Source organism: Dothidotthia symphoricarpi (assembly GCF_010015815.1).
Source record: "Dothidotthia symphoricarpi CBS 119687 unplaced genomic scaffold P153scaffold_4, whole genome shotgun sequence".
Taxonomy (NCBI): Eukaryota; Fungi; Ascomycota; class Dothideomycetes; order Pleosporales; family Dothidotthiaceae; genus Dothidotthia; species Dothidotthia symphoricarpi.
In genome coordinates, this window is record NW_022985011.1 from 1,287,498 (window position 1) to 1,309,147 (window position 21,650).

General features: G+C 54.9%; 10 protein-coding genes across 10 annotated transcripts; 6 read left to right on the forward strand and 4 right to left on the reverse strand.

The window, feature by feature from the left end:
- Positions 1–7: 7 nt before the first annotated feature.
- Positions 8–1,907, reverse strand: P153DRAFT_364205 (Metallo-hydrolase/oxidoreductase). The gene has a single exon (XM_033667548.1). It carries the CDS (start codon positions 1,470–1,472, stop codon positions 324–326), a length of 1,149 nt encoding a protein of 382 aa, XP_033527341.1. The 5' UTR covers positions 1,473–1,907; the 3' UTR covers positions 8–323.
- A 309-nt stretch (positions 1,908–2,216) lies between these two features.
- Positions 2,217–3,303, forward strand: P153DRAFT_283892 (ribonuclease T2; the record flags this gene model as incomplete). The annotated part of the gene is made up of 3 exons (XM_033663287.1): positions 2,217–2,709; positions 2,752–3,104; positions 3,160–3,303. The coding sequence occupies 3 exons, from the start codon at positions 2,217–2,219 to the stop codon at positions 3,301–3,303; spliced, it is 990 nt and encodes a 329-aa protein (XP_033527342.1).
- A 399-nt stretch (positions 3,304–3,702) lies between these two features.
- Positions 3,703–5,062, forward strand: P153DRAFT_333737 (RNA-binding domain-containing protein). Its single transcript, XM_033665576.1, has 3 exons — positions 3,703–3,717; positions 3,772–4,287; positions 4,339–5,062. Coding segments are annotated over exons 1-3 (1,077 nt in total). The 5' UTR covers positions 3,703–3,715; the 3' UTR covers positions 4,898–5,062.
- A 419-nt stretch (positions 5,063–5,481) lies between these two features.
- Positions 5,482–7,457, forward strand: P153DRAFT_283632 (TPR-like protein; the record flags this gene model as incomplete). The annotated part of the gene is made up of 2 exons (XM_033663274.1): positions 5,482–5,652; positions 5,712–7,457. The coding sequence occupies 2 exons, from the start codon at positions 5,482–5,484 to the stop codon at positions 7,455–7,457; spliced, it is 1,917 nt and encodes a 638-aa protein (XP_033527344.1).
- Positions 7,458–7,942: 485 nt separating this feature from the next.
- Positions 7,943–10,840, forward strand: P153DRAFT_177151 (AMP deaminase 3). The gene is made up of 2 exons (XM_033662340.1): positions 7,943–8,117; positions 8,173–10,840. The coding sequence occupies exons 1-2, from the start codon at positions 8,108–8,110 to the stop codon at positions 10,806–10,808; spliced, it is 2,646 nt and encodes an 881-aa protein (XP_033527345.1). The 5' UTR covers positions 7,943–8,107; the 3' UTR covers positions 10,809–10,840.
- A 696-nt stretch (positions 10,841–11,536) lies between these two features.
- P153DRAFT_364209 (26S protease regulatory subunit 7) lies at positions 11,537–13,069 on the reverse strand. Its single transcript, XM_033667549.1, has 3 exons — positions 12,933–13,069; positions 12,761–12,875; positions 11,537–12,707 (listed from the first exon to the last, which is right to left on the reverse strand). The coding sequence occupies exons 1-3, from the start codon at positions 13,025–13,027 to the stop codon at positions 11,598–11,600; spliced, it is 1,320 nt and encodes a 439-aa protein (XP_033527346.1). The 5' UTR covers positions 13,028–13,069; the 3' UTR covers positions 11,537–11,597.
- A 216-nt stretch (positions 13,070–13,285) lies between these two features.
- On the forward strand, positions 13,286–15,233 carry P153DRAFT_393903 (T-complex protein 1 subunit delta). The gene is made up of 5 exons (XM_033671275.1): positions 13,286–13,398; positions 13,451–13,502; positions 13,558–13,580; positions 13,633–14,499; positions 14,550–15,233. Exons 1-5 carry the CDS (start codon positions 13,351–13,353, stop codon positions 15,153–15,155), a joined length of 1,596 nt encoding a protein of 531 aa, XP_033527347.1. The 5' UTR covers positions 13,286–13,350; the 3' UTR covers positions 15,156–15,233.
- A 580-nt stretch (positions 15,234–15,813) lies between these two features.
- Positions 15,814–18,244, reverse strand: P153DRAFT_364211 (uncharacterized protein). Its single transcript, XM_033667550.1, has 2 exons — positions 17,888–18,244; positions 15,814–17,746 (listed from the first exon to the last, which is right to left on the reverse strand). The coding sequence occupies exons 1-2, from the start codon at positions 17,935–17,937 to the stop codon at positions 16,309–16,311; spliced, it is 1,488 nt and encodes a 495-aa protein (XP_033527348.1). The 5' UTR covers positions 17,938–18,244; the 3' UTR covers positions 15,814–16,308.
- Positions 18,100–18,463, forward strand: P153DRAFT_177197 (uncharacterized protein). The gene has a single exon (XM_033662341.1). It carries the CDS (start codon positions 18,242–18,244, stop codon positions 18,428–18,430), a length of 189 nt encoding a protein of 62 aa, XP_033527349.1. The 5' UTR covers positions 18,100–18,241; the 3' UTR covers positions 18,431–18,463.
- Positions 18,464–18,852: 389 nt separating this feature from the next.
- Positions 18,853–21,539, reverse strand: P153DRAFT_333753 (engulfment and cell motility protein-like protein 2). Its single transcript, XM_033665577.1, has 4 exons — positions 21,157–21,539; positions 20,000–21,102; positions 19,687–19,949; positions 18,853–19,620 (listed from the first exon to the last, which is right to left on the reverse strand). Exons 1-4 carry the CDS (start codon positions 21,421–21,423, stop codon positions 19,166–19,168), a joined length of 2,088 nt encoding a protein of 695 aa, XP_033527350.1. The 5' UTR covers positions 21,424–21,539; the 3' UTR covers positions 18,853–19,165.
- Between the last annotated feature and the right edge of the window lie 111 nt (positions 21,540–21,650).

The window sequence follows — 21,650 nt, forward strand, 5'->3', positions numbered from 1 at the left end:
TCTATAAGATGCGTGTAAAGACTTCAAAATGAAAATCGTTTCTTTTATCTTTATCGTCTTTAGGCGTTGAAGGTTAGTTAAGAAAGCTTGTTTCCCGGGTTTTGACCGACAGAGAGGTTGACTGCATGCCGTGTGAGAACTCCAAAGCGTTACTCTTTCCACCTTGATTCTAAGGCTGGAACAAGTGGACATATTAGCGCTGCAGCAGTCAAGGATACAAGCAAGAAATGACTAAGAGAACATGGGAACGGAATTGTCATATTGTCGATTCAGATAAACTGTGACTGGACCCCAGAGACAACTAAAACTCAAGATGACTCGCATCACACCACCACAGTCTCCCCAATGTCACACAAACCCACCTCTTCACCCCACTTCAAACCCATCGCCTCGGCCCCGTTCTTCCAACGCTCTGGCGGCTCGGTTACTGGCTCGTACGCCGCAGAGAATGCACCCCTGAAGGTGCCGTAGTGCATGCCTATACTCTTCTTGCTCTTCACATCCTTGTGGATTGCCAACGAGTCATCGGGACTCGCATGCTGTCCCGATAGACTTGAGCGCGGTTTGAAGCAGCCGACTGGTAACAAAGCGAGATCGAAGGGTCCGTAAAGGTCGCCGATCTCCTTGAACGCTGGACAGGGCGGGTGTGGTGCGTCGTGATGTGTGAACTGTGTATCGGATGTGACATGGCAGTAGCCTGTATCACCAGCAAAGAACAGTTTCTTGCCTTCTGGACCCGGTTCTTTGACAATCCAGCTGACCCAAAGCGTCGAATCGAAGCTCCAAGGACTTCTTCCCGAGCGATGCTGCGCTGGAGTACTGACTAGCTCCACACTCCCGACGCCCTCCTGATCCAACTTTATCCCATCCCACCAATCCATTTCAGTGACTTGTTCAGCCTTTATCCCAGCACCAAGTCCTGTCAAGACTGCTTTGACACCCAGCCCACAAAAGAAGCGCATGTCCCCGTTGTGTTTCATGTTTAGCCTTCTCAGCGTGTCTGAGTCCAAATGATCGTAGTGATCATGACTTATACACACTGCGTCCACCTCAGGCAACTCTTCAATTGCGCACGGCGGAGGCGTGAATCGAACAGGCCCAACTACGCCGTACGGCCCGACTCTGTCACTCCATACTGGGTCGATGAGTATTCTCAAGCCCCTCTCCCTGCCCTTTGCTCTACTCGTTTCGATGAGAAAACTCGCGTGCCCAATCCATGTTGCTTTCAGGCCGTTGGAGTTTACGGCGAAATCAGGCCTGCGGACTTCGACAAGGCCGTCACGATCGGCGGGGACAGGGACAAAGTTTTTCGGCGTACTCCAGCGCGTACGAAATAGGGAGACGAGGCCTGTGGTGTTGTACGATGGCCATGGGTTCTTGAAGCCGGTTGGAGGGTAGCCAGTATGGTGGGCGGTCGTGTAGGATTCTGGTCGGTACGCAGGTAGCGTAGTTACGTGGGATATTGCAGGCATAATGAGGGTTCTTGGAGGCCTAAAGAGCTAGAGCGTAGGGAAATATGCTGCATCGTATAGAGTTTATCGAAGGGATGTGGTAAAGTCTTGACGTATGCCGCGGGGAAGCTGATGCGCGTCGGGTCTAAAGTCTCACCGGCGGGCCGTGTACGATGTACGTGAGTAAACATATCTAAGTCGACGCAGATATGTTCGATTGACTCTGGCCTTGAAATCTGAATATCTTTCCACAAACACTTGGTGTTGTTCTTGGGGAGATTAGATGATATTACATCATCGCCTCAATAGGCAACTCCAACCTCTCTCGAACGCCCTCACCCACCTATCGAGCCACCCACATCTCTTTTCATTTTCATGGAAGACGATCCTGAGTACGGTGGGCAACACAGCTCTTCCGAGTTATTTTAGGCGAGCTGCGGTTGACGCATGTCACCAATTTGCCTCGAACGGCGTCGGGGACGACGACTTGTAAAGCAAGCTTCACTGCAGGGCTTGCATAGCCTTATCTTGCTCCTGCCCAATAGAAACCTCCACGTGAGAAGTTAGTCTACCTGCAGGTACATCACTCGTCGCCGCCATGGCAGCTCACCTTCCACATCGGGAAAAGAGCTTCGGAGAAGGGTTGGTTTTGTGTAGGACGCGATCAGTTTGGAAAGTATTTGATGCTCAGTCTTCCTTCCTTCGAACACTTTGTCGCACAAGTTGAACAACTTTCACGGCGCTTTACTTCAACATCACTCCAACATGCGAAACACTATTTCAAAAGCCGTCACAGGCGCGCTGTTTGCAAGCACCGCAAGCGCACAGATTTACCCAAACCAGACTTCATTGAACCACACCTGCCAACTCCAGTCACCTCTCCTCTCTTGTCCTCCTCAAGATCCCTCCCAGGTCGACTCCTGCTGCGTTGAAACCTATGGCGGCCTCGTCCTCTCGACTCAATTTTGGAACACCTACACTGGACGTGAGAGCGAAGGGCAATTACTCCCTGCCAAAACCTTCACTCTTCATGGCTTATGGCCAGATTGGTGTAATGGCAGTTACACCCAGTACTGTGATTTGACTCGCCAATACGACCCAAGTCCAAGTCCAAATACCACGAACGGGTTGAAGAATGGGACGGCTGTATTGCCATACACAGGACCCAACATCGGCACCTTCCTCGAGCCGTTTGGTCGTTTTGATCTGCTTGCGTACATGAACACCTACTGGGTCGCCTGGCAGCAAGATAACCCAGGTAAGCCACTCAATTGAGACCTCAGATTCCCGTACTGACGAGCAATTGACTTCTGGGGGCATGAATTCTCTAAGCACGGAGCATGTTATAGTACTTTCAACGTGCCTTGCTACGGCCCGCTATATCGCGAAAACGAAGAAGTGGTAGATTTTTTTGAGACAGCGATCAAGTACTACCAGCGCTTCCCGACATTCGCGTGGCTTGAGGATGCCGGAATTACGCCCTCGAACAGCACGACATACAGCTATTCCGATTTCCGCGATGTATTGTTCGAGCATCACGGCGGCATTCCCTTTATTGGCTGCTCGGGTCCAAGATACAACACCACAACTGCTGGCAAGAACAGTACGGATAGCGGATACACCGTCTTGAGTGAGGTGTGGTATTACGAGCATGTAGGTCTTTCTGTCAACATGGTGACGCAGGGATTGAGAGCTAATGTACAAATAGGTATATGGACGTCCGCAAGAAGGCAACACCATTTCTGTGAACGCCTCTTCGACATATCTCACCAACTGTGCGAAGACTTCAGGTGCGATAAACTATTATGAGAGATCGAACGGGTCGGAGAAGGTGCCCACCATCCCTTACTAGACGGAAGGGATACGCAGATGAAGATGTATCATGATGAATTGGACGACAGTATTATCTCTATGATCTGATTATTGAACGTTTTTACTATTCTCAACTCGGGATCTTTACAGACCTGCCAAGTTGTAGTTATGCCTTCTGAGTGATCGCGCTTGAATTTTGTATGATGCAACTGGCTCAATTTCTGAACGTGATGATCATCACGCTGAACAAAGTGACTTATTCATCTTCAGACAAAACCTTTCGACTTTTCGTTATGTGTGCGGCTGTATTTCTCTCGGTCGATAGAGCCGTTTGATGCTGACGTAAGAGACAGTGTGGGACTAGCGCATTCAAAAAATTAAGTCCACTCAACTCTCAAGTGACATCGAAGATTCTGTAGAGGCAACTTTCCAATCCGCACTCGACCTCAATCATGTAAGTACCACTGTCATTGCAGCTGATTTCCCTTCTCTGACAGCGTAATCGCAGGTATCTCCTCCGCCGAACCGCTGCTCGTGCGATCAGCGCATCGCCGTCGAAGGCGCTTTTCACACAGCCGCGATCCATCGCCACATTCACACCCGCTGCTTTCCGCACGCGACAGCAGCAATGGTCGATAGCGGCCTTCCAGAAGAGGTTCGCTAGCGACGATGCGTCCCAGGCAGCCGCATCTGATGCTCCCGAGAACTTTGCCCAGACGGCCACAGAGGCACCTGTCGAGGAGAACTTGACCCCTGCGCAAGCAGCAGTGCAGGCAGAGCCCACCGACGCTTCTGCTACCATCGGAATCGATGCTCTGGACGCCGCTGCCAAGGCCGCAGACTCTCCCAGGAGCGACCAACGAAGGAGCAGGGAACGTACAACCCCGGCCGAGCCCAACACCATGCTCTACATCGGCAATCTGTACTACGAAGTCACTACGGATCAGCTGAAGCGTGTCTTCTCGAGGTTCGGTGAGATTGAGAGCGTTAAGCTCGTCTACGACAACAGAGGTCTCAGCAGAGGGTAAGTCCTATGTCTTTCCCATTGACAACCCAAAGCTGACATGATTTGTAGATTTGGATACGTCGAGTTCAAGAGCGTGGCCGATGCCCAGACGGCTGTCGACAACCTAGACATGCAAGTCTTTGAGGGCCGCAACCTCGTCGTTCAGTTCCACCGTCCCAAAACCAACTCCAAGACTCTCGGCGCCAGCGGTTCCTACGAATCTAACCCCCCCTCCAAGACCCTCTTCATTGGAAACATGTCGTTCGAGATGTCGGACAAGGACCTGAACGATCTATTCCGTGACATCCGTAACGTCATGGACGTTCGCGTTGCCATCGACAGGAGAACCGGCCAACCGCGGGGTTTCGCTCACGCTGACTTCATCGACGTTGCTAGTGCTACTCAGGCCAGGGAGGTTCTGAAGGAGAAGACCATTTACGGAAGGCAGCTCCGTGTCGACTTCAGCAGGTCTGGCGCAAGGGAGGGAGGTGACCGGGACGGTGACCGGGGAGGCCGTAGGGACGGCGGTGACAGGTATGCTGGTGACAGGGGGGGCCGTGGGGACCGTGGAGACCGTGGAGACCGTGAGGATCGTAGGGACAGGCGCAGGGACTCTCCCCAGGAGTAGACTCTCTTACGCGTTTTGGAGTTCACTACTACGAAAAGTCGAAAGGGACAGGACTGGCATCCGTACGAGTTGCGGACATGAATCTTCTACCGTGTTCTTTTCACATTGTCTTGATAGTTTGGACTGCTTGTATCATAGTAGAGGAGCATGGCGTTCCTTCACCACTCTTCTAGTACACACAGCATGAGTATGTGTGGGTTGGACATGATGCGACACGTATTGTAATGCCTCACGTACTGTAATGTCTCACGTACTATTCACTGCGCATCCACGAAAATTCACATGTGATTTACTCCTACCGTAATGCAGGAACAAGATTACCATCAGCCGACTTGGTCAGCGTTGGTGATTCAATTCAGACAGACGTGCACCGTAGCCACTCACATTCGTATATTCGGGTCGCCACGACGGTACGCGACCTCGGCTTCTCAGCCCCACTACCTACCCCAACCTTGCTGATCAATTGACTGGGCGATGCGAGCCGCCTTGTTTATACATTGACACTACTGCTGTGTTATCTTTCTACATAGGCATATCTTGCGATACACCAACAGCCCAACTTTTGAATTTCCTTGTCTCCTGCAATGTCTTTCCTCGGCGGCGCAGAGTGCTCGACGGCGGCGAACCCGCTCAGCCAGTTCACAAAACACGTTCAGGATGACAAGTCCCTACAGAGAGACCGCCTGGTCGGACGCGGACCTGGCGGGCTCCAGGAGGGCATGCGAAGCCAGCAGATGGGCGGTGGTTCGGATGGAGTGAGTTATTGGAGACACCGAGCGACTTCGGGGAGGATGCCAGCTAATATGTGCTTCAGATGATGAACGAATTCATGCAGCAGAACGCGCAGCTCCCACAAGGTCATGGGCCCGCGTCACCGTTCGCGATGGAGCATATGCGGAGAGAGCTGGAGCGCGTGCAACACAGTGGATCGCCGGCGTGGGCAGCAGAGTTCGACCCGGGGATGCAGGCCTCGAACATGGGACCGTCGATGCAGGAGAGACCAGCAGGCTTCAGTCCCGCCGACTTTGCAAAATTCCAGCAGGCGAATTCCTCTGCGCGGACGGCAAGCCCTATGAACGCCTCTCAGCCCTCAATGATGGGATACCAGCCTCCGATGTACGGCATGGGAATGGGCATGAATGGCATGGGCATGGGCATGATGCCGCAGCCATATGCGCCACAGAATTTCCAGCAGCCCATGCAAGATTCGGGCAAGGGCAAGGGTCGCATGGTCGAGCTCGACGACCAGGACTGGGAAGCACATTTTGCCTCGCTAGAACAGACGGATAAGCAGGATCTTGATGCGCTGGACGAGGAGGCGAACAAGCACATAGAGGCGGAGCTGAATGAAATGGACAGGTCAGTTGATCTCGAGGCCCCTGACTTCGACGACTTCGAGTCTGTCTGGAAGGGCATCCAAGCTGAGACTGAACACGCTAGGCAACTTGCCAACGACGAGAACTTTGCCGACGGGATGAACATGGGCGACCTGGACCATTGGGAGGGCTTCGACGGGTTGAACACGCACACTGTTCACAATCCTGCTATGGGCGATTATCTGTTTGAGCAGGATAACCTGTTCAAGGACGTCACAAACCCTTTCCAAGAGGGTGTCAAGATCATGGAAGACGGCGGAAATCTGTCTTTGGCGGCACTAGCCTTTGAAGCAGCAGTGCAGAAAGATCCTACCCACACCGCAGCGTGGACAAAGCTGGGAGAGGCACAAGCACAAAACGAGAAGGAAACACCAGCTATTCGCGCACTCGAACACGCGCTGAAGCAAGACCCGTCGAATCTGGAGGCTCTGATGGGTCTCGCAGTATCATACACCAACGAAGGCTACGAAAGCACCGCATATCGGACTCTTGAGCGCTGGCTCGCTACGAAATACCCGTCGCTCATCCACGAACCCCTCTCCTCCGACGCAGAAATGGGCTTCACAGACCGCCACCTCCTGCACGAGAAAGTCACGAATCTCTTCATTCAGGCCGCACAACTATCACCAACAGGCGAGCAGATGGACCCAGACGTTCAAGTCGGCCTAGGTGTGTTGTTTTATGGCGTGGAGGAGTACGACAAGGCGGTTGATTGTTTCGGCGCTGCGCTCGCTTCTACAGAATCCGGCGTCTCGAACTCATCGTCACAAGTCCATCTCCTCTGGAACCGACTCGGTGCAACCCTCGCGAATTCAGGACGCAGCGAAGAAGCTATAGACGCGTATTCGCGCGCGCTTGCCTTCCGACCAAACTTTGTGCGCGCCCGTTACAACCTTGGTGTGTCATGTATCAACATCGGCTGCTTTAGCGAAGCGGCACAACACTTACTTGGCGCACTGGCTATGCACAAGGTTGTTGAGCGAGAAGGTAAGGAGAAGGCCAGGGAGGTTGTGGGTGACGGCGTTTCGGAGAGCCAGCTCGACAACATGATCCACCAGAACCAGAGCACAAATCTTTACGACACACTAAGGAGGGTGTTTGGGCAGATGGGGAGGAGAGATCTATCGGATATAGTGGGCCCGGGTATGGATGTTGAGAAGTTTCGGGGCGAGTTTGAGTTCTGAGGTGGATGAGAAGATGTTGCATAGATCTGATGACTGGCTGCTGGAGCGGAAGGTCAGGATCTCGAAGGATGAATGGGAGGGAGGGAGCTCGGGTCATAGCTGTTGTTTTGGCACACGCAATGTGGAAGTCGGCCTGGATTGTATATGGAAACTACATGGAGGCGTTTAAGATGAAGGGTATGGCTGATCGCCTGCCGTGCTTTTAGATAGAGGTTCACAGGCCTTTGAATGTGCACAATATGCACTGGAGTATACACTTCATCGTAACGTCTGCTGTTGTTAATTGCATCAGCAATTGTAAACTCTTCCAATCGTGCCATAAGATGGTAGTTCTGGATAAGATGACCTCATCTACAGACACCCACCATTCCCAAAGCTTCACGAGCCGAGGCGCAAGGAGCGAGGGGCCTAAACTAGAGCTGTCGCAGCTCGTAAACCTCGATTTGTTACTCAATCCACGACCCTTGGCAGTTTGATGGATATTTCGTAAGATCAGAGCTACTAGTAATAAGATGATCCACCCAATACGGCGTGAGCTGTTGTGGGCTCGCCGCATCGGGCCCCTCCGATGAGTGGTTTGGTTTGGCACCAGCTCTTCTAAACACTTGTGGTCGCTGCTGCAGCTACCACCTGCACCTCGACACAGCACCATGTACAAAGGTAGTACACGCCGGATTGATTTCTCTCTGCCAATGCAAGACTGACGTGCTCTCAGGCGCCTTTTCTGCAGACGGAGATGCTTCTCCAGACATGGGGCCTACCCATGCTGACGAGATCCCCTCCTCTGAAGACGACGAGCTGAGTCCCGAGTCTTCTGACCTCGAAATCGAGAGTGGGAGGCGTACACAGGTGGATACTGGTGCGACTGCAACGACCGACGCCAATATAGAAGACGACGACAATGGCTCAGCCAGGATGCTTCCCCGCGATAAGCAGCGCCGGACCGCCTTCTACGACTATACCGCAGAAAAACAGATGAGCCATACCGAAGCAAGGCAATTCTACCAGCGTCACCAACTGGAGACGCAGTATGGAGGCTCACAGTCGGGGGACACACACAGCCCAGCTATGCGCGCAAAGACATTCCCCGCAAACTTTGGTGCTGGAGATGGCGTCGACGTGATGAGCGGGGCAGCCAGCATTCGCTCGCGGAAGAGTAATGTCAGTCTTGCGCATGGTCACCGAGCCACGCTTCCCATCGGCTTGTCACAGGCCGAGCAGTCACAGGAGCAGCGTTCATATAGCACGAATCTGCAAGGCAACCATGGCGAAGCAGATCCCTCGTTCCAGGCCGACCAACAAGCCAAATCCCACCCAAGACATCCTGCGCTTCCCCACGAAGAGAAACCACTACTAGCCGACGAGGGAATCCACGGCGCTGGTGCGGGTATAGGAGTAGGACCAGGACCAGGAGGTTTCGCCATGTCGGATTCGAGTGTTACCGCCGAGCTTACTGCTATATACACCAACGTACAGAAGGTGCTTGATCTCCGCCATAAATACATACGCTTGTCTCTTCAGCGCAATTTCGACAGCCCCAAGGATGAACCGGGTTGGCGCATCTACCCTCCTCACCCAGAGCCTGTGTGGAACGACTCCTCGAAAGAACGTCGCAATGCTGGGACTAGCAGCATGCAGAACAGTGCTATTTTGGAGCCCTCGGAGCCGGCCAAAGCACCCCGAAAGATGGGTACGAACATTGGAGAGGATTTCCACATCGACGATTTGCTCCCCGTTCCCGGCGCTGCAGAAATGTCTTTCCGCTTAGATGGCAGCGGTGTATTTCAGGTGTACGAGACTGTAAAGTCTGCAGAGCTCGACACGCCTATTGTGTCGATTCCAACTCTGCGGGAGTTCTATATGGACCTTGACTCGATCCTGGAGATCTCGTCTGATGGGCCAAGTAAGAGTTTTGCCTTTCGACGTCTTCAATATCTTGAGGGCAAGTTCAATCTTTATTATCTTCTCAATGAATACCAGGAGGTAGCCGACAGCAAGAAGGTGCCTCATAGGGACTTTTACAATGTCCGAAAAGTCGATACGCACGTTCATCATTCTGCGTGCATGAACCAGAAGCATTTGCTGCGTTTCATCAAGTCGAAGATGAAGAAGTCGCCTGATGAGGTGGTGCTCTTCCGTGACGGCAAGCACCTTACGTTGAAGGAGGTGTTTGAGTCGATCAATCTGACCGCATACGATCTTAGTATCGATACCTTGGATATGCACGCACATACAGACTCTTTCCATCGCTTCGACAAGTTCAACTTGAAGTATAATCCTGTCGGGGAATCACGTTTGAGGACTATCTTCCTCAAAACAGACAATTTCATCAAGGGCCGGTACCTGGCGGAGATCACCAAAGAAGTCATCTCTGATTTGGAGTCGAGTAAGTACCAGTTTGTCGAGTGGCGCATCTCCATCTACGGTCGTGATATCGATGAGTGGGATAATCTCGCCGCTTGGGTGATTGATAATAAGCTCTTCTCGCCCAACGTACGATGGCTCATCCAAGTTCCCCGCCTGTTCGACGTGTACAAGGCGACCGGTCTGATGGGCAACTTTGAACAAGTCATTATCAACCTGTTCCGACCTCTTTTCGAGGTCACCAAAGACCCGACAAGCCATCCCAAGCTCCACATCTTCCTGCAGAGAGTCATTGGCTTTGATAGTGTCGATGACGAGAGTAAGGTGGAGCGACGAGTGTACAAGAAATTCCCATTCCCCAAGGAGTGGCAGACGAAGCAGAACCCGCCGTACAGTTACTGGATGTACTACCTATTCGCCAACATCGCATCCCTAAACGTCTGGCGAAAACAGCGAGGCTTCAACACCTTCCTGCTCCGCCCTCACTGCGGAGAAGCAGGCGACACAGACCATTTAGCCGCAGCCGTTCTATGCGCCCACAGCATCAGCCACGGCTTACTTCTCCGCAAAGTCCCTCTTCTGCAATACATCTTCTACCTGGAACAAATCGGCGTCGCCATGTCCCCTCTCAGCAACAACGCCCTCTTCCTAGCCTACGAGCGTAATCCTTTTTTGAGCTACTTCCGCCGCGGCCTCAACGTGTCTCTCTCCACAGACGACCCCCTGCAGTTCGCTTTCACTAAAGAACCCCTCATCGAGGAATACTCCGTCGCCGCGCAAATCTATAAACTCAGCGCCGTGGACATGTGCGAGCTCGCCAAACATTCAGTCGAACAAAGCGGCTTCGAACACATCGTCAAACAGAAATGGCTGGGCAAAAATTACCATCTCCCCGGCGTGGCGGGAAACGACATGGCGCGCTCAAACGTGCCCAGTGTCCGTGAGGAATTCAGACACGAGACGCATATGCAGGAGCTTGCTATGTAAGTCCCCCCTCACTTACTCATCCCCCCGTATCCCACACATATCTAACAGATAAAAGGATCGACCGCTACACCCGCGCCGCAGCATCCAGCTCCAACTCCCTCACCCGCTCCAACCTCCACGACAACCCCGTCCCCACACCCCTCTCCCCACAAACAACGCGCTCACAAACAGCCTCCCCCACCTCCACGGCAGCGGCAACAGCAACAACAGCACAGGAGCACGTGCACTTCGACCGCCTGCCCTCGAGCGCTGTGTCGGGCCCGCTGTTCCCGGCGCAGCAGGCGCGACTTAATCCCTCGGCTTCTGCTTCGGCGGCTGAGGGGGCGGGGGTGGGGCTACTGCAGACGCAGACGCAGGATGAGGGGTTGGGATTGGGGCTGGCGAGGTCGCCGAGTAGTGGTGCGGTGGATGGGGAGCCGAGGATTTTTCCGGGGGTGGTGAGTGGGAGGGCGAGGCGGAGGAGTGGTGGGTGGGGGAGGGGCGCGGATGCGGAGAGTGTTGTTGAGGTGGAGGAGGTGGTGGTTGTGGGGGTTGGGGGGGAGGGATGATGCTGGGGAGGAGGAATAGGAGGAGTAGGGTGGTTGGGGGGGAGGTGGAATGAAATAAACGAATTGAATGAATGAACGAATGAATGAGTGGCGTGTATGGGATATAATTGACACATCACAAGACGAGCAGTGATTCACATCCATGCATTATAACCCACAGGCATAAGAAGCGCCATGGAGCCATCTATAAACCCCCCCATCCGCAGCCTGCCCTTCACAAGCCATGTCCATCCCAAGCAGCCTAATTGTACTGCATATACGTCGCGGTAGAGTTGAACTTGAGATTACCCTTGATAACCTTATCCACAGCAGCCAAAAAGTCCTTCTCAGTCGCGACCTTCCTCCTCGCACGGATAGCAAACATACCGGCCTCCGTCGCAACACTCCTGAGCTCCGCACCCGTACTGTTAGGGCAGAGACGGGAGATGAGTTCCCAGCGGATATCGCGCTCGACGCTCATACTCTTGGCGTGGATGCGCAGGATATTCGCGCGGCCCTCCATATCAGGGAGGGAGAATTCTATCTTGCGGTCGATGCGGCCGGGGCGCATGAGAGCGGGGTCTAGGGTGGAAGGGCGGTTGGTGGCGAACATGACTTTGATGTTTCCGCGGGCGTCGAAGCCGTCGAGTTGTGTGATGAGTTCGAGCATGGTGCGTTGGACTTCGTTGTCGCCGCCTGCGCCGTCGTCGAAGCGCGCGCCGCCTACGGCGTCGATTTCGTCGAAGAAGATGATGCAGGCTTTCTTTGTGCGGGCCATTTCGAAGAGCTCGCGTACCATGCGCGCGCCCTCGCCGACGTACTTTTGGACGAGCTCGGAGCCGATGACGCGGATGAAGGTGGCGTCTGTGCGGTTGGCGACGGCGCGGGCGCAGAGTGTTTTGCCGGTTCCGGGGGGGCCGTAGAGGAGGGCGCCCTTGGGGGGGTCGATGCCGAGGTTGACGAAGCGCTCTGGTGATAGCAGGGGCATCTCGACGACCTCGCGCAGCTTCTCGATCTGGTCCTTGCAGCCGCCGACGTCGCCGTATGTGACGTCGGGCTTGTCCTCGACCGTCATCATCGTCACCGAGGGGTCGATCTTGGGCGGCAGGGGCAGCAGGATCTGGTACTTGTTGCGGTCGACGCCGACGCGCATGCCCTCCTCGATGTCGGTGGGGGAGACGCGCTCGCCCAGGTTGACGACGAACTTTGCAATCTGCTTGACGTTGATGACATACTTGCTCTTCTCGGCGTCCTTGTCGTCCTGTATTATCTTTGTGCAGCGGGCGACCTGGAGGGGCTGCTCCTCCTGCATGCGTTGGCGGTCGGCGGCGATGTCCCAGAGATGTGGTGGAGCGAGGCCCGTGTCTGATTCCTGTGGGGAGTGAGCGGGCGTGGTGCTGTGGTGGAAGTATGTGTGGTGGCTACCTTGACGCCAATCTTCTCGTTTATTGTCTGCTGCTTGTCCTTGATCTCCTTCTCGAGCTTCTTCAGCTCGGCGCCGTAGGGAGCCGCGCCGTACGTCTTCAGCACCTGGATGTCCCTGTCGCATGCTTAGCCCACACGTCTCACCGCGCTGGTGCAGCAGGCGGCGGCTTACTCATCCGTCAGCGGCGTGATCTTCTTCTCCTCGACCTCGTCGTCGGCGAAGTTCTTCTGGTACTTCTCCCAGCTGGAGCCCGTGGCACTGGGCATGGCGGCGGCGTGGAGCGACGGCGGGCAGGGTGCGTGTCGGGGTTTGCGTGGGGATGGCGGCGGTGACGGCGGTGGTGATGGTGGTGGCGGAGAGGGCAGTGAACCGGTATACGCTGTGGCAGGGCGGAGTGGTGTCGTGTTGTGCTGTGTTGGTGCAGGGCAGCTGTGAGGCAATCGACCGTCGGGGGTCGGAGCTTGGACGGCCGCCCTCGCCGCGAAATTGTCGACTGCGCGTCGTCGCCGAAAGTTCTGGGACCGCCAAACTCCCCGCTCCACCACGACGATACCCCTCCTTTTGCCTTTCCTTCTCGCACCCACACACAATGGCAGCCCAGGTCTCAGCAGGCGGCGGCGGAAACGCGGCCTTCAAGGTGGGCACGGCAGGCTGGGAGCTCACCACGCAGCGACTGACAGAGGCTGCAGGACAAGGAGAAGCCCAAGGCGGTGCGCAGTGCCAACATTATCGCGGCGAGAGGTACGGCGCCCTCGGCCCACCCCACTGGAGCTCCCCGCTGACCCAAGACGCACAGCCGTGGCAGATGCCATCCGAACGGTACGTCCCTCGCTGCAGTGCGGGGGAGTCGACGCTGCTAATACCTTGCCAGTCGCTGGGGCCAAAGGGCATGGACAAGATGATCCAGACGGGCCGCGGCGAGACCATCATCACAAACGACGGCGCCACCATGCTGAACCAGATGAGCGTCCTGCACCCCTCGGCCAAGATGCTCGTCGACCTCGCCCACGCCCAGGACATCGAGGCCGGCGACGGCACAACGTCGGTCGTGGTCATTGCCGGGAGCCTGCTGGGCGCCGCTGAGCGCCTGCTGGGCAAGGGCATCCACCCCACCGTCATCTCCGAGGCCTTCCAGCGCGCCGCCCAGGAGGCCATCCAGATCCTGACCGACATGTCCATCCCCATCGCCCTCTCCGACCGCCCGACCCTGCTCAAGACGGCCGTCACCGCCCTCTCCTCCAAGATCGTCGCCTCGGAGCCCAAGCTGCCCATCATGGCCGTCGACTCGGTCCTGAAGGTCATCGACTCCAAGACGGCCGACAACGTCGACCTGAAGAACATCCGCATGATCAAGAAGGCCGGCGGCACCATCGAGGACAGCGAGATGATCGACGGCCTGGTCCTCACCCAGCCCGTAGTCAAGAGCGCCGGCGGGCCCACAATAAAGGAAAAGGCGCGGATAGGCCTGATCCAGTTCCAGCTGAGCCCGCCCAAGCCCGACATGGAGAACCAGATCGTCGTCAACGACTACAGGCAGATGGACAAGATCCTCAAGGAAGAACGCACATATCTGCTCAACATGGTCAAGAAGATCCAAAAGGCAAAGTGCAACGTGCTGCTCATTCAAAAGTCGATTCTGCGCGACGCCGTAAACGACCTCAGTCTGCATTTCCTGTCCAAACTCAAGATCATGGTCATCAAGGAGATTGATCGCGAGGAGATTGAGTTCATCTGCAAGGTACATCACAAAACTATCATCAACGAAAACACTTTCTAACCCCCCTACAGAGCACCGGCTGCAAGCCAATCGCAGACGTCGACTCCTTCACCGAAGACAAACTCGGCTCCGCCGACCTCGTCGAAGAAGTCCAAGCCTCAGGCGCCCGCTACGTCAAAGTCTCTGGCGTAAAATCCGTCGTAAACACAGTCTCCATCGTCTGCCGCGGAGCAAACACCCTCATCCTCGACGAAACAGAGCGCTCCCTCCACGACGCCCACTGCGCAATCCGCTCCCTCGTCAAGAAGAAAGCCCTCCTCGCAGGCGGCGGCGCCCCCGAAATCGAAATCGCACACCAACTCTCCCGCCGCGCCCGCGAACTCGACGGCACGGAAGCTATCTGCTGGAAAGCGTTCGCTGACGCGATGGAAGTCATTCCCACCACGCTGGCGGAGAACGCAGGGCTCAATAGTATTAAGGTCGTTACGGAATTGAGGCATATGCATGCGCAGGGCCTGCGTAATGCGGGGATTAGCATTAAGAGTGGGGGCGTCAAGAATGATATCGCGGAGGAGAATGTCCTCCAGCCGTTGCTGGTTAGTACGAGTGCGATTGAACTGGCGGCTGAGACGGTCAAGATGATTCTGCGTATTGATGATATTGCGCTGTCGAGGTAGAGGGGTGGTATGTGGGGATGATGAGGGTGGTGATGGAATAGCTGATAGACTAAAATTATGAGTAATGACATACTGGCTTGCTTTGTGTGGGGATTGTGAGCTTGGACGAGATGTGGTGTGGTGTGGTGTGGTGTGGTGTGGTGTACGCGTGGCTTTCTTGCATCGTCTGTTATGTTGTGCTGTGCTGTGCTGTGCTATGCATGGAAGTCACGAGAGGGGGCTTTGCTCTTGCTCTCCTTGCGTCACGCCGTGTTGTACCATATCCCCCTATTTTCTGTTAGGTGTCGTGCATACTTTGTTCTCATTGATGTTGTGCTGTGCTTCACTGTGCTTCACTGCATAATATATACCTGGCGTACGTGAGATGGAGGACTCGATTCTATCCATTCTTTCCATTCAGTTCAGTGCAAGTCAGGATACCAGGTTCGCGGTCCACATACGTGTTTCGAACGCGATATAATAGAGTGTCGATGGCGTGCTTTTGTTGGCGGGAGAAGGTGAGGTGAGAGGAAGTAAGGGGGAGGTAGACATACATATACACACAAGCCAAACACGCACGCAGGCTGGGGGGAACGGATGTTGAAGCTGGCAAAGAAGGGTTTACATTTAGAAGAAGAAAAGGACAGGGCGTACTTGACAATAGACATGTATATAGCACTCAGAGCATAAAATCTTCATATCTACTAAACAAGACCGAGTATATGCAATTTCACTCGCACATCTTGTGTGCTCCATACTACTACACCACCACCCCTACCTCTCGACGAACCAGATCAAATCAGATCGAATAAACAAAACAAACAAAATACGCCGATCCATGCATATACCCCCTCCCCCATTCTATCGTACAGGACACATCACAACCCTCATCGTCATCGTTGTCATTGTCGTCGTCGTAGCTAAAAATCACCCGCTAAAATGCAATAGACTCGCTCGTTCGCTCGCTGGCACGCGGTGTCGAAATGGAGAACAAAGAGGACATGAGAAAGAAAGAAAGGAAAGAGAAAGAAAAAAGGAGGTGGAAAGTTGCTTACCCACAAAGACCGTGACAGCTCCCTCCCTCCCAACTTCCAGAATACTGGGATTTGAGGGTGTTAGATCTCCCACCGTCGTCAATCCACCCACATCCGCACGAACCCACACACATCCCATCTCACCGCGCCTTCAAACTAGCGCGCTTCAACAACCTTGCGACAAGATTCCCCTTCGGCTTAGGCTTAACATAAAACGCGCCCGTCGTCCCCGTCATATCATCCGTAAGCACCAAATCCTCCAGCGCAAGGGGATCATCTTTCCCCGCCTTAGGCAGCGCAGTCTGCCAGCCATACAGCACGTCGTCGTCGGCGCGCAGATCCGGGCGCGTGAGCGTCATGCGGAGCGTCATTTCCCTGTTCAGGGGCGGGGGCAAGCCCGGCGAGCTGAGCGGGGAGGAGTTGTACGATAGGTGTCTGGAGTGGACGCGGAAGGATGCGCCCGTGCTGCTGGAGGGCGTGGCGGGCGAGTCTGGGTCCGCGGTGGAATCGCCGTCGGAGTCTAGGCCCTGGTTCTCCGCGTCGGGCTTGGGGTGGTCTTCGAGGAAGGAGAGTTTGCCGTTGCGCAGGAACGAGTGCATGTCGCGGCTGAACTTGCGGGCGTGGTGGTGGGTCACGGGCGGGAGTTGGTAGTGCGGCGTTGTCGAGTCGCTGCCGGCTGACGAGGGGAATCCGAATTCGATTGCTTCGTCGAATTTCTGCGGCGAGGCCAGGTAGGTGCGGAGTTTTTTTCGCGCTTCCGGGTCCGAGTAGTGCGTGGCTTCTGGGTCGAAGATGGGGGTTGTTTGCGGGGATCGCCGTCCGGTTAGGCCTGAGGAGTGGGCTCGCTGGTGGCGCGAAATGGGTCGCTGGGCGAAGAGCGGAGAGTCCGGCATGAGTGTTGTGGAGGATGTTGAATGGTGGATGAGGGGGATGTTGAGTGACATTGCTCGTGACCGTCTGCACGTGGGCGTTGACGGCACGCTCTGCGACTCGAGGCCCGTCATGTTGAGATAGAACAGCCTACTTTCACTATTTCGATCCTTCTCGTAATAATGCGGCGTGGTGGTGGATAACGTGGTGTGATGTTGCCGTCGATCAAACAATCTTGTGGGAGAATCGAGCGACACCTGACTGGGGCTGAGAGACTGTGCTGAAGAAGACCGTGTCCGCTGGCGTCCTCGTCGGGTGGAAATCGTGCTGGAATCGTCGTGAAAGTCAAAATGAAAGTCGTCGAAGCGTTGTCGTGCTCGCTCGGTGTCAGGGTAACCCTCGTTGTAACGATCGTGGGGAAGGAACACCTGTTCGCGCCTTCCGAAAAAAAGCACCTGTTCCTCACGCGAAAAATGCTGTTTCCGCAATTTCTCAGGCAACGACAGATAGAAATCCACCTCGGACTGGGAGACTTGGTGGGCGGCTTCGACGTTGCGATGTCGACGTCGTGATCCCAAGGGCAGTGCTGGGCGGAATCGCAACGAAGTCGCGCAGGACGAGGGGCCTGAAGAACTCTTGGGCGGCCTGGCCTCTTCAAGCGACTGCTGCTGGATCTGTAACCGCTCTAGCGATGAGAAATACTTTCTCCTGCAGCGGCATCGGTTAGCATCTTCGCCAATTCTGCAGGTACTGACACGGAGTGGGGTGGAACCGATCCTGAGGGTACTCATGCACGCGATTGCGCCTATCACGCCCCCCCTCCCTCCGCGAATCCGCAAGAATACGTACTGGACGGAGCACGGGAGCGCGTCGAAATCGACCGCCTGAACGGACGGCATCGTCCTCGCTTTCTTCCTCATGGCTTTGGCTCGACAGAATCCAGTGATGGGTGTGGGCGTTTGGAAAAGATATGCGTGGGCAGCGCCCTGGCCCCAGTTGTGTCGAGCTCACCGTGAACTGTATGTAAACCGAGCCTTGCTCAACAACGATCGTCCGGAGTGATCAGCCAGCTGCCAGGCGGACGCAAAGAAGATTGGAGAGGCACGAGAAGCACGAGAAGCAGAGATGCAAGCAGTAATAGCCAGCTCCTGAGAAGCAGAAGTGGCAGTTTGCTGGCATATACGATATGCATATTCGTGCGGTATGCCACAGCTGCAGCTAATAGCCAACATGCGCCGCCAGAGGCTCTTCCTAACCTCACAGCTGGGCCTTGCGTGCGTGCAGCGAGGTCCCTGTCAGAGAGTAAAACAGCCCAGATCGAGCAGCGGCCTACATCATATCACGGGAGGAGGCCGTAAGGCCATCAGCAAACATGGTAGTCGAGGCCAATGACCATGCGCTTCGTGGTTGTACACGCAGGACGCTCCCCCGCTCCTCTCCACCTTACCCTCCGCGGTTTCAGGCCACACCGTCACTCAAGGACAAATAACCACGTCCGTCTCTAGCGTCGTGTGCTGCGACACACCGTGTTTGTTTGATTTCCTGGGTCGTGGCCACGCGCGGCCGCTTCGGATAGTTTGGCTCCTGTCGGTCCGTCCGGTGCTCGTTCCTAGTCATCGTCTTTCGGTCAATTTTTTTTTCTCTGCTGCCAATGTCTGGGATTGCCCACATGGCCGGACCGAGACATCAGCCAGGCATGCCACGCAATACTCGCACGGACTGTGACACCCCTGGTGTACCGTTGCGAGCACTGCTGTGTACCAAGAGCTGCACGCTTCGATACTAGCTCAGTCATAGGATAATATTGTATAACTATTTTCTATCGCGATTGTTGAAACAAGGGTATCTTAAAAAAAATTCACCACCCAACACACAGCCTCTTCCCACACCAGCCCTTGTCGTAGGCCCCCAAAAGCCAAAATTGACCTCAAAATCCTCGTCTACCAAGATACCAACGTCTTGGCAAGGCAGCTCAATGTTTGGGTACGTGGGGCTGTGTCACGACGTAGGTTTCCGATCGCCCGTTAGGGTGACATCCAGCAGCTGCGTAAACCTAATCCGCCTGGCTACAAGATCAACGCGAGGGCTAGCGGTTTGCCCCAAGTGGGAAACTACATCCAGGTAGTCTCAAGCCCCGGCGATGTCGTAATAGTATTCATCGTCCAAAGTTTCACGGCTGGGAAGAACAGGCTCTTCCAATCCAACATCTTCAAAACGCACATTGAGGAGCCGAATCTTGAGTCCGTAGCCGCCGATGAAATCAACCAATTTGTTCGTGTCTGCAGTGATTGGTTGTTGATTGAGTAGCATAAGCAGCCCATCAAGCCATTCCGATGCAAGAGTATGGCTCTGAGGATGCAGTTGTAAGAGGACCGACTCTTTTCGTCCTGCACCTGAGCCTCCAGATGTCTGTCGTGAGTGCGAGTTACTGGTGGGAGTTAGATAGCCGTGGATTGTGATCTTTGTCGAAGTAGACGCCTGCTCATGACCGAGCAATTTCGTGACGGTATTTTCAGACGACGATGTCGATGGGGCGGAAGCCGAGACATTGCTCACAACGGAGGACACAATGGACAAATCGACTAAACATGCACGTCAGCCACAGCGTCAAGGCGAACCATACAGCCAGGCGGCTTCGTCACACTCACTCTTCTCGTGTAAGGCGTCCAATCTTGGGTCCGCAGCCGTCTTCTCGCTGAAGTCAGCATAGTGCAGATATCGCCGGTTGTGTGACAGTCGCACAAAGCGCCACGCTGAAGGCACACCACGATTAAGGGTCTTGCTGGTCACCGGCCCCAAATCCGGAGCCTGGTTGACCCCAATTGGAAACCATGCACCCTGGAGCAAACATCTGATACGTTGTTCTTTGATGAACTGAAGAGCCTCGTGATTGAGCTCGTCACGAGATTGCCTGTCAGGAGTCAGTGTGAAGACGGTGTCAGCAAGGGTTTCCAAACTCACCGCAAATGGTGTCCCCACACATCTTCATACGTGAGTTCAAGCAATTCCATCTGAAGCTCTCTCAGTCGTTTCAGGTCGAATTCTGCCAACTCTTCTTCGACGTCTTGCACCTCCCTCGTGCGTGGGGCTTGACCCACAGCCTGCTCAATTAATATACGAACCAGCTCCTCCATTTTCTCGAAATCTTCTAACTGGGCTCCTGCAGTTTTCCACAGCCGAATGAAGGCATTGAGTCCGCTTGTGTGCAGTCTTGACCAATGGAGTAGCAGCGGTTTGAATGCTCTTTCAAAGCCAGCCCGAGAATCAAGCGCAGCATGTCTGTGTGAGTCTGTGTCGTCTATCGTGTCAACATCGAAGTGCTCGTAGAGGATTGAGGTCATGGAGAGACTGGCCCGAGCGATCGGACAACGCTGCTCGAGCGGCTCTGATTCTTGTTCCAGAAGCAGCTTCTGGAACCCGTCTTCGTTCTTGAAGACAAAGTCCGTGAGATCCATGAGACCCAAGAATCCGGTCACCTCGAATTCCTGAGCCGGCGACTCCGTGTCGAAGCCCAAGCGCCGCCATTCCACTGGGAGCTGTTTCTTGCTGCCTGTGGGGTCTGCCCCTGACTTGGTAGGATTGCTTGCTGTGTGCAGACCACGGACTGCCCTGTCGTGATCCGGCTTCTCCAGATCAACCTTCTCGTCCCTCCAGTTTCTGAGCAAGATCTTTGTCAACGACTGGAATTCGAGCAGTGGATGTGCGAGATCCTGTACGGCGGAGCTCTGCATGAGCCCGTATACGCTTTTTATCACGCCCAGCTCCTGCAGCTGTTTCATGAATTTGGGCGCCTCGAAATCGACATGGTTGGCTATCGCATCACGCATCAAGGCGTTGATCAGCTGGAGGGAGTTTGCGCACAAGGCATGGTCGGCCGAGGTGATCTTCTCGACGAGCGCGGGGAGGAACTGCGGCTGGGTGTCGACTGCGGGTCTTAATCGCTGGAAGCCAGTGACGCTTGGCTGGGAGCTGCGGTGCGAGGGGTGGCCGACAATGGCTGCCAGGACTGACATGGCGCCGCGGTTGACATTGACGAGCGGTTGCGCGACCACGAGGTCGACTATCTGTTGTATGCGTTAGACGTGTAGATATGCCCATGGCTCTCAGACAGCACTTGCCCGTACGACCAAGTCGTCCGTCACATGGTCCCATCCCTTGTCGAGTTCGAGTAGACGCGCCAGCGACGTGAGACAGTACGCCAGCGTGTTTCCGGTGGAATGCAGCGCGAGGAAGCGCAGCTTGGGCAGCCCCCCCTCATATATGAAGACATCCGCAAACGAGGGGTCCCCAATGGCACTCTGCAGCTTGAAGACGGCCATTTTGCGCACCGACTCCTCCTCTGAGCCCAGCCGCGCGACCAAGTCGGAGACATTCACGCTATCCATGGCTGGTACCAGTATGCAGGTTGGACATGTGCATGTGAATTCATAACAGTCGCCAGGAGAGAACCAGCATCATCTAAGAATTAGTAGATAACATATGGGGCTAGAAGGTTGTCAACTGTCGGTGGGGGTCAATGTCACGTCCTTCTCCCTGCAGTCGCGCGTACCAACGACATCTGGCCTGGGCTTTGCGGAGAGCATCCCTGCCTGTGGTGCCTGAGCTAAGGCGA

Coding starts and splice junctions, on each gene's coding strand:
- P153DRAFT_364209 (XM_033667549.1), bottom strand. CDS start 13,027: ATGCCCAGTGCCACGGGCTCCAGCTGGGAGAAGTACCAGAAGAACTTC. Junction 12,876..12,932: donor ATCACGCCGCTGACGGATGA/GTAAGCCGCCGC, acceptor AGCATGCGACAG/GGACATCCAGGTGCTGAAGA. Junction 12,708..12,760: donor ACGAGAAGATTGGCGTCAAG/GTAGCCACCACA, acceptor CACTCCCCACAG/GAATCAGACACGGGCCTCGC.
- P153DRAFT_177197 (XM_033662341.1), top strand. CDS start 18,242: ATGCCACAGCTGCAGCTAATAGCCAACATGCGCCGCCAGAGGCTCTTC.
- P153DRAFT_393903 (XM_033671275.1), top strand. CDS start 13,351: ATGGCAGCCCAGGTCTCAGCAGGCGGCGGCGGAAACGCGGCCTTCAAG. Junction 13,581..13,632: donor TGGCAGATGCCATCCGAACG/GTACGTCCCTCG, acceptor ATACCTTGCCAG/TCGCTGGGGCCAAAGGGCAT. Junction 14,500..14,549: donor AGATTGAGTTCATCTGCAAG/GTACATCACAAA, acceptor ACCCCCCTACAG/AGCACCGGCTGCAAGCCAAT.
- P153DRAFT_333753 (XM_033665577.1), bottom strand. CDS start 21,423: ATGGATAGCGTGAATGTCTCCGACTTGGTCGCGCGGCTGGGCTCAGAG. Junction 21,103..21,156: donor CGGACGACTTGGTCGTACGG/GCAAGTGCTGTC, acceptor CGCATACAACAG/ATAGTCGACCTCGTGGTCGC. Junction 19,950..19,999: donor GTGTGGGGACACCATTTGCG/GTGAGTTTGGAA, acceptor GACTCCTGACAG/GCAATCTCGTGACGAGCTCA.
- P153DRAFT_364211 (XM_033667550.1), bottom strand. CDS start 17,937: ATGCCGTCCGTTCAGGCGGTCGATTTCGACGCGCTCCCGTGCTCCGTC. Junction 17,747..17,887: donor GCGCTCCCGTGCTCCGTCCA/GTACGTATTCTT, acceptor ATGCCGCTGCAG/GAGAAAGTATTTCTCATCGC.
- P153DRAFT_333737 (XM_033665576.1), top strand. Junction 4,288..4,338: donor AACAGAGGTCTCAGCAGAGG/GTAAGTCCTATG, acceptor CATGATTTGTAG/ATTTGGATACGTCGAGTTCA.
- P153DRAFT_364205 (XM_033667548.1), bottom strand. CDS start 1,472: ATGCCTGCAATATCCCACGTAACTACGCTACCTGCGTACCGACCAGAA.